General features: G+C 42.3%; 1 protein-coding gene across 2 annotated transcripts in view; it reads left to right on the forward strand.

Moving 5' to 3' along the window:
• The window catches only part of LOC5567420 (transcription initiation factor TFIID subunit 1), a 42,910-nt gene that overhangs the window by 14,886 nt on the left and 9,018 nt on the right, over positions 1-19,006 (forward strand). For both annotated transcript variants that reach the window (XM_021854870.1, XM_021854875.1), the window contains exons 2-6: positions 6,303-9,150; positions 14,481-15,036; positions 15,102-16,546; positions 16,607-16,705; positions 16,758-16,944. In XM_021854870.1, coding sequence (XP_021710562.1) covers positions 6,303-9,150; positions 14,481-15,036; positions 15,102-16,546; positions 16,607-16,705; positions 16,758-16,944 — 5,135 coding nt within the window. The remainder of the gene's footprint in view (positions 1-6,302; positions 9,151-14,480; positions 15,037-15,101; positions 16,547-16,606; positions 16,706-16,757; positions 16,945-19,006) is intronic.

Raw genomic sequence — 19,006 nt, forward strand, 5'->3', positions numbered from 1 at the left:
TCCCTGTTACATTTCAAATATCCCAAGAAGCGATTCTCAATCCTATCAGCTCCACTTTCAATTATTTACGAGCCGACTGGAATATATATAAAACGTATGTTGACTCCAATCTTGATGTTAACATTTCTTTAGAAACTAAACTTGATATTGACAATGCTCTTGAAACTTTAACAATTTCCATTGTTGAAGCCCGGAGCATTGCAATTCCAAAATGTGAAGTAAAATTTGAATCCGTGATTATAGACGATGATCTTAAACTCTTGATCCGTCTTAAAAACGTGAGGAGAAGGCAATTTCAACGCACTCGCGATCCTGCTATGAAAATTATATGGCAGGATTTGCAGAAAGAAATCAAGAAACGTTTTGCTCAGTTAAGAAACAAAAATTTTGAAAATAAAATTTCTCAATTGGACCCTGGCTCTAAGCCCTTTTGGAAATTATCTAAAATCTTGAAAAAAACTCAGAAGCCAATACCGGCATTGAAAGAGGAAAACAAATTATTACTAACTAATTGCGAAAAAGCTCAAAAACTTGCTATGCAGTTTGAAAGCGCGCACAATTTTAATTTAGGACTTACTAGTCCAATTGAAAATGAAGTTACTCAGGAGTTCGAAAATATTCTCAATCAAGAGAACGTTTTCGAAAATGCCTGGGAGACTGATCTGGAAGAAGTGAGAACTATTATTAAAAAATTCAAAAACATGAAAGCTCCTGGCGATGATGGAATTTTCTACATCCTCATCAAGAAACTTCCAGAAAGTAGCTTATCATTTTTAGTTGATATATTTAACAAATGTTTTCAATTAGCATATTTTCCTGACAAATGGAAAAATGCTAAGGTTGTTCCAATTTTAAAACCAGACAAAAATCCTGCAGAAGCTTCTAGCTATCGTCCAATCAGTTTGCTTTCCTCCATCAGTAAACTTTTTGAAAAGGTTATTTTGAACAGAATGATGGCCCACATCAACGAAAATTCAATTTTTGCCAATGAACAGTTCGGATTCCGCCATGGACATTCGACCACTCATCAACTTTTACGTGTAACAAATTTGATCCGTTCCAACAAATCTGAAGGCTATTCTACTGGTCTTGCTCTTCTAGACATAGAAAAAGCATTCGACAGTGTTTGGCATGAAGGTTTGATTGTAAAATTAAAAAACTTTAATTTTCCAACATACATTGTTAGAATAATTCAAAGTTATCTGTCAAATCGTACACTTCAGGTTAATTATCAGAATTCCAGATCTGAAAGACTTCCTGTAAGAGCTGGTGTTCCTCAAGGCAGCATTTTGGGACCAATATTATACAATATTTTCACATCTGACTTACCTGAGCTACCTCAGGGATGTCAAAAATCTTTGTTTGCGGATGACACAGGCCTCTCCGCCAAAGGACGAAGCCTGCGTGTCATCTGTAGTCGATTGCAAAAAAGTTTGGATATTTTTTCTTCATACTTGCAAAAATGGAAGATTTCTCCTAATGCTTCCAAAACTCAACTAATAATATTCCCACATAAACCAAAAGCTCTTTATTTGAAACCTTCAAGTAGACATGTTGTCACGATGAGAGGGGTTCCAATAAATTGGTCAGATGAAGTTAAGTATCTAGGGCTCATGCTAGATAAGAATTTAACTTTCAAAAATCACATTGAGGGCATTCAAGCCAAATGTAATAAATATGTAAAATGTCTCTATCCCCTTATTAATAGAAAATCAAAACTTTGTCTTAAGAACAAGCTGTTGATATTATATTCAAACAAATTTTCAGGCCAGCCATGTTGTATGCTGTACCAATATGGACTAGCTGTTGTAATACCAGGAAGAAAGCTCTGCAGAGAATTCAAAATAAAATTTTGAAAATGATTCTGAGGCTTCCTCCCTGGTATAGTACCAATGAGTTACATAGAATATCCAATGTTGAAACATTGGAACAAATGTCAAATACAATCATTAATAATTTCAGGCAAAAATCGTTACAATCTTCTATTGCCACGATTAATGCGTTATATGTTTAGGTTAAGTTAGGTTAAGTATATTAAAAACATTTTTTTTTCTCTTATAAGCAGGTGAAATCAACTCACCTGTAAAAAAACTGAACTGCTACGGCAAATGAAATGTAATATGTTGTTAACAAAATGTTAATTAAATCTTAAATTTGTTTTACCAAATTAGGATGATAGTGTTGTCAAATAACACAGAACACCTAGATATAAGAAATGAATGTAATGTTTGGAATGATACTAATAAAGAAATTAAAAAAAAAAAAAAAAAAAAAAAAAAAAAAAAAAAAAAAAAAAAAAAAAAACCGTACTGAGGAAACAGGGGTTCCGCAAGGATCCGTGATAGCGGTTACTATCTTCCTTGTACTGATGAACAACGTTTTCCAAGCATTACCGAAAGAAATTTACATTTTCGTTTACGCGGACGATATAGTCTTGGTCGTAATCGGCCGCACCCTCAAATTCATCAGACGAAAATTACAGGCAGCAATCTCTGCGGTAGCCAAATGGGCGGCTAACTCCGGTTTCGACCTCTCGGCGGAGAAAAGCGTTATTTCTCATGTATGCTGTTTTCGTCATCGTGTCTTACAAACTCCCGTTACGGCAAACGGATCTCAGATTCCCTTCAAGAAAACGTTAGTGATACTTGGAGTGCATCTTGACCGTGAACTACGGTTCGACGTCCACTTAAATGAGATTAAGAAGAACTGCAAAACCCGAATCAACCTTCTCCGCACCTTATCTAAACCGCACAAAAGTAGTAATAGAGAAATCCTTGTCAGAATAGCGAAGTCCATCATCAACAGCCGACTATTCTACGGCATTGAACTCTTCTGTCTGGCAGGTGATTCTCTTATGACCCGCCTTGCCCCTACATATAACCAATCAATTCGAATAATCGCTGGACTACTACCCTCCACTCCTGCTGATGCTGCCTGCGTGGAACTTGGAGTTCTTCCATTCCGATATCAAGCCTCGGAAACCTTGTGCTGCAGAACAATCGGTTATTTAGAAAAGACAACCGGAGATCACGAGGTCTTCCTCCTCAGAGAGGGGAACAGAGCTCTAGACAGCCTGGCCCATCAGGAACTCCCCCCGGATGAACAGGTCCACTGGGTCGGAGCCAGAAGGTGGGATGCTCCAGATTTCCACGTAGACACCTCGATCTCGAAACGATTCCGTGCAGGGGATAACTCTCCTGCTATGCGTTCTCACGTCACAGAGCTGCTAGCTAGCAAGTACCGCAACTACCATCACCGGTTCACCGACGGTTCCAAGTCCTTTGACAGAACCGGCTTCGGCGTTACCGACGTTGAAAAAAGCTATTTCTATCGATTACCTGATCAATGCTCCGTTTTCTCGGCCGAGGCTGCTGCAATCCTTTTGGCCTCTACAACTCCTGCTCCCAAACCCGTCTGTGTTATCTCCGACTCTGCTAGCGTTCTCGCTACCCTCAATTCATCATCAACCCGTCACCCATGGATCCAAGCTGTCCAGAAGAATTCACCCTCTCACACTGTCTTCCTTTGGGTACCTGGTCATTGCGGGATTCAAGGCAACGTGGAGGCTGACCATCTTGCATCGAAAGGTCGATCCGGTCGTATGTTTACCCGTTTTACGCCTGGGAAAGACCTGAAAAACTGGGCTAAATCTCAAATCCGCTCGTCTTGGACCATAGAATGGGTAAATTCAAGAGATAAGTTTATCAGAAAAATCAAAGGAGAAACAAAACGCTGGAATGATACAAACGATCGTCGTGACCAACTAGTGTTATCTCGTCTGCGTGTCGGACACACCAACGCTACTCACAATATGGGCAATGAGCGGCCTTTTCACAAAAAGTGCGATGTCTGCAATACCACGATGACCGTCGAACATCTGTTAATCAACTGCCCTTGTTTTCAAGCACTTCGGGATCGCTACAATATCCCCGATAGTATCAGAGATGCGCTTGCGAATGAAGCTCCTAATGAAGCAGCAATAATAGCTTTCTTCAAAGATGCGGGACTTTACAACAAAATTTGAGACGCTAAAGATGTAATCTTAAAACCACTAAACGATACACGACAACGCTGACACCAACTTACTAGCGATATGGATTACCGAAGGACTTTGACGCCTAGAAACGATACCTGATGACGACTATGCTGACCATAAATGTCTATCGATTTGGTTTACTATATGGATTTCAACGCTTACAATAGAATAGCTTACAATTTTAAAATGTATATATAAAATTCGAATGACAGGGGGGCCTCTCAACGCGAAGCCCTCTCTTACACAATGATGGAGACGAACCAGCCACAGGCTGAAAGTCTCGATAATAAAGATAATAATAAGGCTGATACAAATATTAATTTTCTTTTATGTCACCCCCCCCCCTTCAAAAATCCGATAAATTTGAAGGGGAGAAAAAAAAGATTCATCATATTTGTTGACATCAGTTAGGTTTTTTTTATTTTTAGAGTAAAAACTGGTAAAATAATGATCCAGATGACGATTGGAAAAAGTTTAATAACTATCGTTAAAAATAATAATTTGAAAGAAATACCTTTTTTTTTCGTTTTTATTTTTTTGTTCCTTATTTATTTTTATCCCCCCCCTCGTACCTTCCAAGTGGTCTCGGACATAAAAGAAAATTAATATTTGTATCAGCCTAATAAAAAATATTAATGATTATCAAATTAAAATTTCAAAACTTTTGAGTGTCTCGCTAGTTAAAATAGTCATACAAAATGTGTTACGAGAGGGTGGGTGGGTGTCAAAAGTAGCCATTTTTGGCGTTTTGAAATTTGTGAATAAACCCCTAGGAAACTGGAAAAATCTGCCTCTAGAGAGAATGTTAGATTCGTTGTCACACTTGGACAAAACCACTTATTGGCTGAAGAACATAGGCCAGGGGAAGTGGTTCACCTAGAGTGAATTTCTGTCAAAGAAAAAGTAGATTTTGTATGAGATTTGACAGAAAAATGAATGACAAGTTCATCCACTTCTCCTGGCCTATTGGAAGTATTGATCAGTTGTTGTTGTTGTTGAGTTTTATTAAAGACCTTTTAACCGTTTTGGTCATTCGGGTATTGATCAGTAATTGTGTACATACAAATCAAACAAAATAGGTCATTTTTTTCTGAGAACCGCTAATAAAGCTCAACTACAGCAAAACAAACGATGTAAGAGGTTCTTTAAGAAAAGATCAATAGGGCGATATTCAAAACTGAAAAGGCAATAGATGGCTCTTTTTCAGTGGTAGTAAAAACGGAATCCTGAAGCAAAGAAAGCACCACGGAAGATGAACTAAACACAAAAAGTTATGTATTCACTTTACACTTGATTTCTAATCACTACTTTTTTGATTAAGTTTCCTAATTGCAAGCAATTTACGATTTTCATTATTTTCCATGCGTTTTGACAGTTCTCCGACTACCATTCTTCCATGCGCTTGTGTTGAAAGTTTGAGAAATTTGAGAATCCAGCGTAGCGCGATCAGTGAGAGGGATACAAACAACAGTGTCGTCGCACGGCGGCCAGTGGAAGAAACTGAATGTTCGAAAGGTTGTTGTATGTACTTTTTGCCGCTGGCGCCAACTGTTAGCGGTTATGAACGAAATAAACAGTCGTTACCTTATTTATAAAAATGAAACATATCTACAATTACTCCACGGACCCCCTGTGTAGTCGTCACGGGCCGCTAGGGGTTCGCGGACCACCGGTTGGGAAGCTTTGCTATACAAAGATGGATGTTGTTGAACTGTACTGGAGTACTAATGAAGAAATCGGTAGAAGAATTGATTTAAAAAATATTTGGCGGAAGTTTTAGAATAGTTTCCGGAAGAATGTTAAGAGTAATTCCTGTGGAAATTACAGAAACTAGTTAGGTACGTTGGCTTTCCAGGAGCAAGTTCTGGATAAATTTATTTGGTTATTCCTTGAAAACTTCCTAGGGGAATTTCTAAACGAATTCATGGAAGGCTGGTGACAAATCTCTAGAGTAATGTCTGGAGGGATGCCTAAAGGAACTCCTAAAAAAATCTTGAAACAATCTCTGGAGAAATCACTAGAAGAATTCCGCGAGGAATCTGAAAAGGGATTCCTGTCTCACAGAGGGTTTCTCTGGAGCCTATAGAATTATTCACCACGAATCAGTGCAAGGAGAAACATAGTGACTTACGAGACCAACTTAGTTTAAAAAAGATACTTCAGAGACCTTTCATCAAACATTGAGACTTGCTCTAAAAAGAGACCTGCTACCAACGTTGATGGCTAATCGTTACTAATAGAAAAAAATTGTTTTTTTTTTTTGCAGAATGGGTCTTTCTTCGTTCCTGGCCGATGTGCTAACCGATGGAACAGAGAAGGCGCCAGTTGAGCATAGCGATAGTGATGATTCTTCATCCAGTGATGATCACCGATATGACGATAATGATGATGATAATGCCAATTACAAGATCAAAGCAGATGATGCGGTGGACTTTTCAGATTTCAACGAACTGGCTGAGGACTTACCGGTAGCCTTGGATGCTTCAGATCATAAGAAGGATTCAGGAGGGGAAGACGATTATGACGATATTGAAGCAGCTATTCCGGTGAGCAAAGTGGATGTGAAAGGATCCAATTCGGATGGTGGCCGGGATGGCGATGATGAGAAAGAAGATGGAGATGATACGGTGGACGATAAGCAGTTAATGCCGCCCCCAAGTGCTCCAATTAGCGGAACGGAAGCAAAGGTGGATGATGAAGGAAATGCTTTGGAAAAGCCAAGACAGGAACGAAAGTTAGATACACCACTTGCAGCTATGCTTCCGTCGAAATATGTGGACGTTGATGTTCGCGAATTGTTTCCAGATTTTCGTCCTGATAAAGTGCTTCGATTTTCGAGGCTTTTTGGACCGGGTAAAATTTCCAGTCTGCCACAGATCTGGCGAAGCGTGCGCCGTAGACGCAAGAAAAAACTCCAGAAGTTAAAAATGAAGGATGGGTCGGATTCTACATCTGACTCGGATGAACCCCGTCGAAGGCACGGTTTTGACTGTGTTTATGCTCCTGTGCCATCCCGAGATCAGTGGGCATCGGACGATGAAGACAAACTATTAAGCCTGACTAGAGAGGAAGAAAAGGAGGAAAAACCGGATACCGATACGGGTGGCGATTCCAAGCCTAAAGTGGCAGATTGGCGTTTTGGTCCTGCTCAAGTATGGTACGACATGTTGGACGTTCCGGAAACTGGGGAGGATTTCAATTATGGTTTTAAAACTACCGATAAAAGAGAAGAAATAGACATCAAAGGTGAACCCATACCGGATGATGCTTTTCTGATGGTCTCCCAGTTGCATTGGGAAGATGACGTGGTTTGGGACGGAAATGATATAAAGCATAAAGTGTTGCAAAAACTGAATTCCAAGATTAATGCAGCCGGATGGCTTCCGTCCAGTGGATCCCGAACGGCAGGGGCATTTAGTCAGCCAGGAAAAAGCCTTCCAGCTTCACCTGCAGTTTCTGGATCGAAACATGGATCTGGTCAGGGCAAAATGAGCAAAGCGCAGATGATTATAAATGCAGCTCAAAACAAGCAACAGGAGGAAAATGATGATACTTGGTATAGCATATTTCCAGTTGAAAACGAAGAACTGGTCTACAGCAAGTGGGAAGAGGAAGTTATCTGGGACGCAGAAGCAGTTTGTAAAATTCCGAAACCTAAGGTTCTTACTTTAGATCCCAACGATGAGAATATCATTCTTGGTATTCCGGATGATATCGATCCGTCCAAAATCATCAGGAATACGGGCCCAACTCCAAAAGTGAAAATTCCGCATCCACACGTTAAAAAATCAAAGATTCTTCTAGGAAAGGCAGGTGTTATAAACGTGCTCGCCGAAGACACTCCTCCACCACCTCCGAAAAGCCCAGACCGTGATCCGTACAACATTTCCAATGATGTGTTCTACATGGCTAAGTCATCGGAAGCAACTCTCAAGCTCAAAGTCGGAGGTGGAAACTTATTGCAGCATTCAACGCCGGTCGTTGAACTGCGCGCTCCATTCATACCAACGCACATGGGTCCGATGAAGCTTCGCATGTTCCACCGACCACCGATGAAAAAATACTCGCACGGAGCGTTGGCATCGATCAATCCACAACCGGTACTGCCGCTGTTGAAGAACATAAAGAAGAAAGCAAAGCAACGAGAATTAGAACGAATTGCTTCCGGTGGGGGTGACGTCTTTTTTATGCGCACTCCCGACGATCTTTCAGGTCGCGATGGTGAACTTATACTGGTGGAATTCTGTGAAGAGCATCCTCCGCTGATGAACCAAGTGGGTATGGCCACGAAGATCAAAAACTATTACAAACGTAAAGCTGCTAAGGATGCTGGTCCTCCGGAGTTTAAGTACGGCGAACTTCACTTTGCCCATACATCTCCGTTCCTGGGAATACTGCATCCGGGACACTGCATGCAAGTAGTTGAGAACAATATGTATCGAGCTCCAATCTATCAGCATCATGTTATGGAAACAGATTTCCTTGTCATTCGAACACGTAGCAACTACTATGTCCGAGAGGTGGATGCGCTGTTCACAGCCGGCCAAGAATGTCCCTTGTACGAAGTTCCTGGTCCAAATTCTAAACGAGCCAACAATTTTGTCCGTGATTTCCTGCAAGTATTCATCTATCGTCTATTCTGGAAGAGTAAGGATAACCCCCGCAAGATTCGTATGGATGACATCAAGAAGGCATTTCCGGCCCACTCGGAAAGCAGCATTCGCAAACGGTTGAAGCAGTGTGCTGATTTCAAACGTACCGGTATGGATTCAAACTTCTGGGTAATCAAACCGGAATTCCGGCTTCCGTCGGAGGAAGAAATCCGGGCAATGGTTTCACCTGAGCAGTGCTGTGCGTACTTCAGCATGATTGCAGCCGAACAGCGACTGAAGGATGCTGGTTACGGGGAGAAGTTTATCTTCGCCCAGCAGGAAGACGACGACGAAGAGATGCAACTTAAAATGGACGACGAGGTGAAGGTGGCCCCATGGAACACCACTCGAGCGTACATTCAGGCCATGAGAGGCAAATGCATCCTGCAGCTTAATGGACCGGCCGACCCGACGGGTTGCGGGGAAGGATTTTCCTATGTGAGAATGCCCAACAAACCGACGGTAAGTGCTGTTATTGGATTTTAAAGGGGATGGTCCTGTATGGTCGGACAATTAATTTCAGATTTATAATTCAAAAAGTAAAATATGTCTGGCGTTCAATTTGTTACTAATTGTACGTTATACGTTTGAACAAGCAAAAGAAAAATATTGGGCCGACCTCCACATGGTTGCCAGCTGATTATTATTTTCACAATTCTATTCAACCATATTATATTAATATTCGCATCTTTATGCAAATACTCGTGACTAAATTTTAGAATTTTCATTTCACCGATACACAATAAACAAATTTCCAGCGAAAAAAATCAGATCCATTTTTGCCGTTCATCAACTGCTGAAAGTGCTCCTTCCACCTGGCAGTCAACCACGTTTTATCGGTCTGCAAATACCCCTCTCAATCATTGCACATGGCGCGCACGATTACGGTACTGTGCCCCGTACCGTTGACCGTACATAAAATCTCCGCATGTCGTTCTGGTTTATGCTATCTTAAGCTTCAGCTACATCCCGCGCCGTTGTGGTCAGAGCTTCGTGAATAGGGTCTTACAGGCTGTTGAGATCCCAGAAACGTTGAGTCTTCCCAACTGCTCGTCTAGCTGCTGGGTGTAGCTACTCCAGCAGTCGACAAGCGTTGAATATTGAAGCGCAGCGTTCTGTTGTTTCTAGAACTCGAAACGCTGGATACCCGCGCCAGAATTTTATTTACAACGAGATAATGATACTTGATACTTGATGGGCTACAATTCGCATACGATGAATCTACGCCGAATGGATGAGTCTGTCCGATCACGGACACTTGAATGATGGGCAACTCCTTCCTCTGAAGAGAGTGCCAGCAGGAACAGCAGCTGACGATAGCTCGACTCGGGGAATAAATCCAAACAACTCAGAAGCCTTGAAAAAGGCTATTTATGTTTCGGCTGTCCAAGAAAAAGAAATTTTCACTTTAACTTTTACCGAATCCGATGTTTATTGCTCGATGGTTAAATGAAAACTGATGATTCACAAACAAACTCATTCACTTACGGTGCGGCCATAGTAACGCGTCTGCGTCCGCGAACGCGATGCGATCAAAGGATTTCCTGTTGTTGATATTCTGCTTTGCGGGCTCGCACATGCGGACGCGTTTACTATGGCAGCGCCCTTATATAGCATTCCACGAATCGCCATCCACCAATCCGTGCAAGCCTCGTTGCCATTGGTCGGTGGAACGTAGCAAACATGTTCCTACATGTTCGTCGCGTCTCCTGCCATGCACAGTCCGAGTGATGTTGTTCGTCGCATCTGCTGGTGTATTTAGCCGCCGCTCTTCGCTCATCAGCCGCCAGCCAATACATAATCATTGCCATTCGGGTGGGTAGTGCGTGTTTCAATAATAGGGTGTAAGGCGATAGGGTGATAACTGTTAAAATATTCACAAACATTCGCACTGTGCGCGAACAGAGTCTTCTCCACTGGGTTGGGTCCTGGGCCAATCGCTTCCAGTCGCCCTGAACGTTACGTACCCTTAGGTCCTCCTCAACTGCAAGAAGGCATCGTGTGCGCTGTCTACCACGAAGTCGGCAGCCTCGTCCGGGTTCTCTGCTAAATATTATCTTTGCTTTTAGTTATTCCGGCATACGGGCAACGTGACCAGCCCAACGCAGCCTGTCGTGTTGTATGCGCTTGACAATATCCACCTCTTTATACACTTGGTACAACTCGTAATTCATGCTACGCCGCCACATGCCGTTTTCGAGTTTACCGCTGAGTATTTTTCGCAGCACTTTATGTTCAAACACCCCGAAAGCTCTCCAGTCGACTTCCTTCAATGTCGGAATTAATCTAGGATTTAACGCAGGGTAAACATTTGATCCGTCGATGATCGGCCCTCTCGAAAAACAGCTTGGTATTCGCCGACAAAGGACTCCTCATGCAGTCTCAATCCGTTGAACAGAATTTCAGACATGATTTTGTACGCCGAATTTACCAGTGTTATCCCACGGTAATTGGCGCACTCCCGTCAATTGTATTGCTGTGTGCGTTTAAAATGCCAATATCAAATGCAGGAACACCAAATGCGCTAATATTTTCAACAAGGAAGGCTAAGTTAAAATTTGATTTTCTTTGCTAGGCTGGCGGTGATATGCATCATGGTTGCTAGATTTCCTTTGGTTACTTTGTGTTACCGCATTTGAAGCTCAGTTAGACTGGTTTTGCACGTCAAACGTCCAACCAACTAGTAGGCATTTGTTCTTAATCCCATATCCTCGAAAAGATACGGTGAGGGAGATCGTACAGTTGCTCACTTCCGTGTTTAAGAAGTACGGCCGAGAGTTCGCCCTTCTCAGCAGCCTTGCTGTTCTTCAGCCAATTGATTGCTTTCTATATCTTATCTAGCGTTGGAGGTTCCACAGCCTATCCATCGTCATCGATTTGAATTCTGCTGCCAGATCCACTTCCGTTATCTCCGTTCAACAAGGACTCGAAGTACTCTTTCCACATGGCGGCCACCATTGTTTTATACGTCTGCAAGTTTCCATCGCGGTCGTTGCACATGGCGGGAGACGGCGCTGTTTTTCTCCGCACACCATTGTCAGATTCGTAAAACCGTCGCATGTCATTCCATAGCTTCTTGCGCCTTAGCAATTACTGCCTCGTCATGCCCTTTTTCTTTCTGCGGTGGATCCGTTTTTCGGCTGCCCTTGCTACCTTGTACCGCTCTCTACTCTTACGGGTACTAGACACCAGCATCCGGCTTCTAGCCACGTTCTTCTCGTTCGTCATTCTCTGGCACTCCTCGTCAAACCAACCGTTCCTTGGTCTTCGTTGAGCAGTACCAACCACTTCTCACGATACTGTGCTCACCGCTACATGGACTGACTGCCACAAATCGCTGAGGTTGATGCTCTCGTTTATTTTGCTAATCCGCTCGTCGAGCTTTTGATGATAGTCCGCTGCTACACCATCTGCTGACAGGCCTTGGATATTGAAACGCAACGATAGTCTATTTCTAGAACTCGAAACGGTTGATAACCGTGCTCGAATTCTGCTTACAACGAGATAGTGGTCGATATTAGGAACCAGTTCTAACATCGATGACATCGGAAAAATGTTGGCCGTTTACCAGAACATGGTCGGTTTGGTTGCAAATTTTGCCATTTGGGTGTCGCCAGGTGTGCTTTCGGATATCCTTGCGTGCAAAGTAGTTGCTACTGATGGCCATACCCCTGGTGGCAGCAAAGTTCACTAACCGTAGGCTGTTGTCGAGTGAAGGTTCTCCGTCCCGATGATAAGGCGGAAGATGTCCTCTCTTCCGACCTGCGCATTAGCGTCGCCGATGACAATTTTCACGCCGTGTTTTGGGCATTCTCCATAGGTCTTGTTGAGATATTCGTAAAACGCATCCTACATAACATCGGGTTTGTCGTTTGCCGAAGCATAAACATTGATCAGGCTGTAGTTGAAGAACTTGCCCCGAATCCTCAATACGCAGATCCGCTCGTGGATCGGGTTCCACCTAATAACCTAACAACGAGATAATGATCCGAGTCGATATTAGGGTCTCGAATGGTCTATGACATCTGAGAAATGTCGTCAATCAACCAGAACGGGATTTTTTTTGGGAACAGATATCGTGTTCTTGCGTTCAAAGTAGGTACTGTTGATTTCCATCCCTTTTGCAGCAGCTAAGGTTACAAGTCGCAGTCTTCGGTAACGCAATGAAGGTTTTCCGGGTCTACTAGACCAAGAAACTTTTTTTTGTTTTTTTACAAGGGAGAAATCTGCAAACAGATCCCCTGAGAAGGTAACTCAGGGAATGCGGAAATGACGCACCAACGACGACCCGCTAAAACCAGCCTATGCACTGTACTAGAGCAATTCTTTTAGATCGATGTAGCGAGCATGCGACCTCTCACAACAATGAAACGGGGGCAATCGAACACGACGTGCCCCGCTGTTTCCTCCACACCAGCACAATTGGGGCACGCAGGAGATTCTGAGTGCCCGAACATATGCAGGTACTGTCTATAGCAACCATGTCCTGACAGAAACTGCGTCAGGTGGAAGTTCATTTCCCCATGGTTTCTACCATACCAATCTGACAAATTTGGTATTAGCCGATAGGTCCATCTACCCTTAGTGTAGTTATCCCATTCCTGCTGCCAGCTTCTGAGCGTTTCCTCTTTACACGTGTCGCAGACTCCTCTGGGACCCCTTTGGTTGAAGCATTGAACAGCTTCCCTGATGATAAGCCCGATGGGCGTCATCCCGGCTATGATGCACACGGCCATGCACACGTTCGTTGGTGCATATATGCTGATCAGGCTGAAGTAGAGGAACTTGTCCTTCATTCTCAACATACGGATTCGATTACTTACCGGTTTCCACCGAATAACTCGCTTTATCTGCTTCCCAATAAACTATGAAGCCAACTCTACGTTCTACACTGTCAGGAGACCAACACGGGCGGGTTTATTCAAAGTTCTCACGTTCCAAAATCCGGCTTCCCAATCGCTGTCCTTTATTCGTTGACTGGTCTGGTGCCGTAAATTCTATACATTGCCTAGGGTTGCATTACCTACATCATGCTAAAGCATTGCCCCCTTTTTTTTATATGATGACCACGGTCATAGCCATCACAACCATCCACCTTTATCAGGGCTTTGGAACTGCAGCAGCCATGCCTTTGCATAGTGTTGGTGTGCTGCATTTTTTTTGTGCATGGGGGGAATCTGCAAACAGAAGGTAACTCAGGGAATGCGGGGATGACGCACCAACGACGACCCGCTAAAACCAGCCTATGCACTGTACTTGAGCAATTCTTTTAAAATTGCTCAAGTGGTGTACAGTGCATCGACATTACCCTTGGCCTCAGACCCAAGGTGCGCTGAATAGAACATCTGATGTGCTATACAGCACGCTACTTCCGGCATTATGTTTAGCGTGCAGAAGGAACAATGCTGGTGATAATGCGGAGGGCGCTATTCGGTTTAGTGCCAGAGGGACTATATCTTTTTAATGTAGCCATGAATGTTTCTGACACTTGTGGGACTAGTTTAACCACCGGTGCCTGCTTGTAGAAGATCCCGGTGTGCTAAACGGTACATACATACATGCTAACGGTGGAGGCTTGGTAACTCCTCACCTAGACCGTGTCTAGATTGGCGAACGATGATCTGCCAGGGTGTGGATCGAGTAATTACAATTACTATAAACTGTGCTAAATGTATTGTATTATGTTGTTGAACTTTTAAAATTACTCTTGTTCGGCCATACAGGACTTTCAGGACTCTGCTTTAATTCAATGGTTTGTAACTCACACGAATTAAATATCTTTTTCACATCAGCAACAAAACAAAGAAGAGATTGAAAGCCAACCGAAACGAACCGTCACTGGAACAGATGCCGATTTAAGGCGACTGTCCCTGAACAACGCTAAGGCCCTTTTGCGCAAGTTCCAAGTTCCGGAAGAAGAAATCAAAAAGCTCTCCCGATGGGAGGTCATCGACGTTGTACGAACCCTTTCTACGGAAAAAGCCAAAGCCGGTGAAGAGGGCATGGATAAGTTTTCCCGTGGCAATCGGTTCTCCATTGCCGAACATCAGGAACGCTACAAGGAAGAGTGTCAACGTATCTTCGATCTGCAAAATAGGGTACTGGCTTCTTCGGAAGTTTTATCTACGGATGAGGGCGAATCGACTGCTTCTGAGGAGTCAGATTTGGAAGAACTGGGAAAGAATTTGGAAAACATGCTGGCCAACAAGAAAACGTCGACCCAGTTGTCACTGGAAAGAGAGGAACAGGAACGTCAGGAACTGCTTAGGAAAATCATGGAAGAGCAAGGCAGTTCTAGAGGAAAGAAAAAGGATGACGATTTGAAGGATATTCAACAAGTTCCTACAAGTAAGTGTTATCATTAATTAATTGTGCTATTATAACTTACTGCAACAAACTAATTTAAATTACAGCAAAAATCCTGAAGATTACCCGTACTTTCAAAAATTCGGAAGGTCGTGAGTACACTCGTGTAGAAATAGTTCGCCGAGCGCCGGTCATTGATGCCTACACTAAGATTCGAACCACGAAGGACGAGGCGTTCATCAGACAGTTTGCAACACTAGATGAAGCCCAGAAGGAAGAAATGAAGCGCGAAAAGCGCCGTATTCAGGAACAGTTGCGACGAATCAAACGTAACCAACAGAAGATTGGCATGATGCAGCAACAGCATCAGCAACATTCCGTCGGAACACCCATCAGTCTCGGCGACAGAGAAACCCCGGGTAGCTCGAAGTCCAGTGTCAATCCTTCGACGCCTAAAGAAAGCCATGCCAAGGAGCACAGCCCTTCGTCACGCAAGAAGGTTAAACTAAAGCCAGATCTCAAACTGAAGTGCGGTGCATGTGGCCAAGTTGGACACATGAGAACGAATAAGGCCTGTCCGCTTTATACGGGAACAGTTCCGACACCATCGCTGAACGTTGCAATGACTGAAGAGCAGGAGGAAGAAATTGAAAAGGAACTTAACGCAGACGATGAAGATTTGGTGAATGTTGATGGTACTAAAGTAAAGTTGAGTGGAAAGTTATTGAAACGGCACGAAGATGTGAAGAGAAGGACTCTTTTGCTGAAGGTACCGAAGGAAGCGGTCAGCAAGAAACGTCGCCGTGTTGGAGGTGATGCCAACTGTGATTATCTGAAGCGACATAACAAAACTGCGAATCGTAGGAGAACTGATCCAAGCGTCGTGCTGTCTTCGCTGCTAGAACAGATACTTAACGAATTACGTGACATGCCAGATGTAGCGCCATTTATGTTCCCTGTGAATGCCAAACAGGTTGTGGATTATCATAAAATCATCCAACGACCAATGGATCTGCAAACGATTCGCGAACATATTCGGCAGAAGAAGTATCAAACTCGAGATGAGTTCATTGCCGATATCAATCAAATCGTTGAAAACTCTTCGCTTTACAATGGAGCGAAGAGTTCGCTGACGATCGCAGCTCAACGAATGCTTCAAAAATGTAAAGATCGAATGCAAGAGAAGGAAGAACGGTTGACTCGACTAGAGAAGAGTATCAATCCCTTGCTGGATGACGACGATCAGGTGGCACTTTCCTACATGCTTGGCGAGTACGTGAATGGCCCACTGAAGGCGATGCCGGAAAGTTGGCCTTTCTTGAAACCCGTCAACAAACGGCTGGTGAAGGACTATTACACCATAATTCGAAAGCCAATGGATTTGGAAAAGATTTCAAAGAAGGTGGCTTCGCATAAGTATCACTGTAGGACGGACTTTCTGCAGGATATCCAGCTGATTGCGGATAATTGTGAAACGTACAATGGATCGGAGGCAAACTTCACCAAACAGGCACGCCACATGGTGGAAGTTGTAAAGCAGGCATTGGAAGCGGTAAGCAATATCCAGCATTTGATATTAACGGAAAGCGATTAATAATTAATGTATTTTAAGATGGATAACATGTCACAATTGGAGAAGAACATTGCCTTGGTCCAAGAACGCGCCCGTAATGAGGATATCGACTGGGAAGACGATGAACGAGATGGCAAAGTAAGTGTCTAATTCATACTTTATTAACTGTTTTCCTGATTGTCCGTTTTAGTACTTCCAGGGATCTCGTGATACCTCGCCGGATCGAGACTATGGCGACGAGGACATCAGCAATTTGGAACGACCATCGTCGGCTGCCTCGATGGCGTCGAGCCGCCCGGGTCCCAGTGGATTGATGCGGCCGAACATAGATGGCAAAAAAGCACGTGGAAGACCGCGCAAGATGCAGCATGAAGAAGGTAGGTTTCGATTCAGACAGCTCTATGGTGAGTTGCTGTGTAATTCGTTTCAATGTGCACATATTAGCTTTTGGCGTTGGATGTACCTGTACAGTATTGTTTGCTATAAACTGCATGTTATTGCACTTTGTACTTTTCTTCTTCATCTAATTAATCGTTTTTTTTTTTCAAACATTAATTTAAGAAGTTTGAATGCTTGTTTTATTGAGTGCTCCAGTGTCTATCAACGGTAAAAACCTTCCAGGAATTTTGAACAGAACGCGTAGAAAAAAAAAAGTATGTTCTACGCGACTGTGTCGTCGAGAAATTGTATGGAAAAATTAGTTCAATCAAATTGATATTTCAATTGAACGTTATTTTTCATGCAATTACATATAATCAAATCGTGTTTTAATTAGCAAGTCGTGAAGTACAGACAGGCTGACACAGGTATTATTAGGTAGTATGATACAACATACATCACTCCACAGAAACCCGACGGGAAACTTGATAATGTTCGCCGTTGAGACAATCGCTGGGTAAAATAATATAAAGAGCGGAGCGGCTGTAGTATAACTAGCATCTGCCTAGTGAATTTGGAACGTTTTTCGCGATTTAAAATGCAATTTGGATGTTTGTTTAATAGGCCTCAACTCGGTTCCAGTTGAATATAGAAATGAGGCCTTTTAGGGAAAAGGCCGCTTTTGCGATGAATATCCTAGTTGGTGGGAAATGAGATGGGGCCTTTTAGAAAAATGTTATTTTTTCAACTTTCATGCATATTTTTGAATGGAGGTGTAACCTGTAGTGGTGGTATCACATTTTGGCATTTATTTGCTTATCATCCTTTCTAACAAATCTCTCCTCATTATACGCAAATTTGTTGCTGAAATTCAAGAATTTCTATCCGTGGAACAGGTAGGGTGACGTATGTATATAACTTGGACATGCATATAATTTGGACAGGCTGGTCGTTCTATGCTCATTTGCAATGAGATGAAAAGCAATTTATGTACGGAAAATCATGTAAGGTACCGTGGGGCAAGTGGGTAATGAAATTCGCATAGTTGAGATTCTTCAAATTCTAGAGACTTTAAATTGAAACAAATGAGGTCGTGTATATTTTTTAGCTTGACTCCCACCAAATATAAGCAGCATGGTGAAATTGATTTTTATGAAAAATTGAAGAAAAAAATACAGAAAAAGTTTTTGAAAAATGTCTCTTTACTTTTCACTTGCCCCAACAGTGGGGCAAGTGAAAAGTTTACCGTTTTGAACAATAATTTCAAAAACAAACAGTTATATTCACGATTTCTATTAGCTTTAACATTTGTTAAGGCTTCCCAATGAACAATAACATAAGTAACATGTAAATAAAGAAAATGTTATTCTTTTCACTTGAATTTTCTTCTGTTCAGTTATGTTAGTTGAAATGATTCGACAACATTATAACTGCAACATTTCCAATGTTAGTTCTTACATTATAGGACAGCAATTGCATTTCTGCTCTGTAGAATTTCCAACGCTCGTTATTTGTTTTTGAGAAAATCGAATATGACGTCGGATAACTCTTCGGGAGAAATCAGACGGAATACTTCAATAACGTATTTAGAATCTTTTTTATGTGGATAGACCTATACCCCATTTTTATGTTTTGAACTAGGTTACATAGACATTCCAAGAGATTTCCGTGTGTTCTCTAATGTTGCAACTTTTCAGTCAACGTCTTCCTTTTAATTGGCTGCCGAAGTAGACATAATTATATTGTAATGTTTGGCAAAATCTTTTAGAGAAGTTCCATGATTTCTAATAGCATTTAACGTTTGAGTATAGTGTTTCTTGAATTATCAGCACGTTATGTTTTTCTATGATAATTGCGAACCATGTTTACTTATGGCTACTTAAGTACGAAAACTCAAATTCAATCTCTAATGATAAACTTTTCACTTGCCCCACCTGATAAGAAAATTGACGGTGTTTAAATTTAGTTATTTTTAGGTCTACGTCGAATTAATTCTAAAACTTTTTTTATTGCAGTTTGAAACTGTCACAGAGGACAACTAAAAAGTGGTACAGGAAATTA

Source organism: Aedes aegypti, chromosome 1, assembly GCF_002204515.2.
Source record: "Aedes aegypti strain LVP_AGWG chromosome 1, AaegL5.0 Primary Assembly, whole genome shotgun sequence".
Lineage (NCBI taxonomy): Eukaryota > Metazoa > Arthropoda > Insecta > Diptera > Culicidae > Aedes > Aedes aegypti.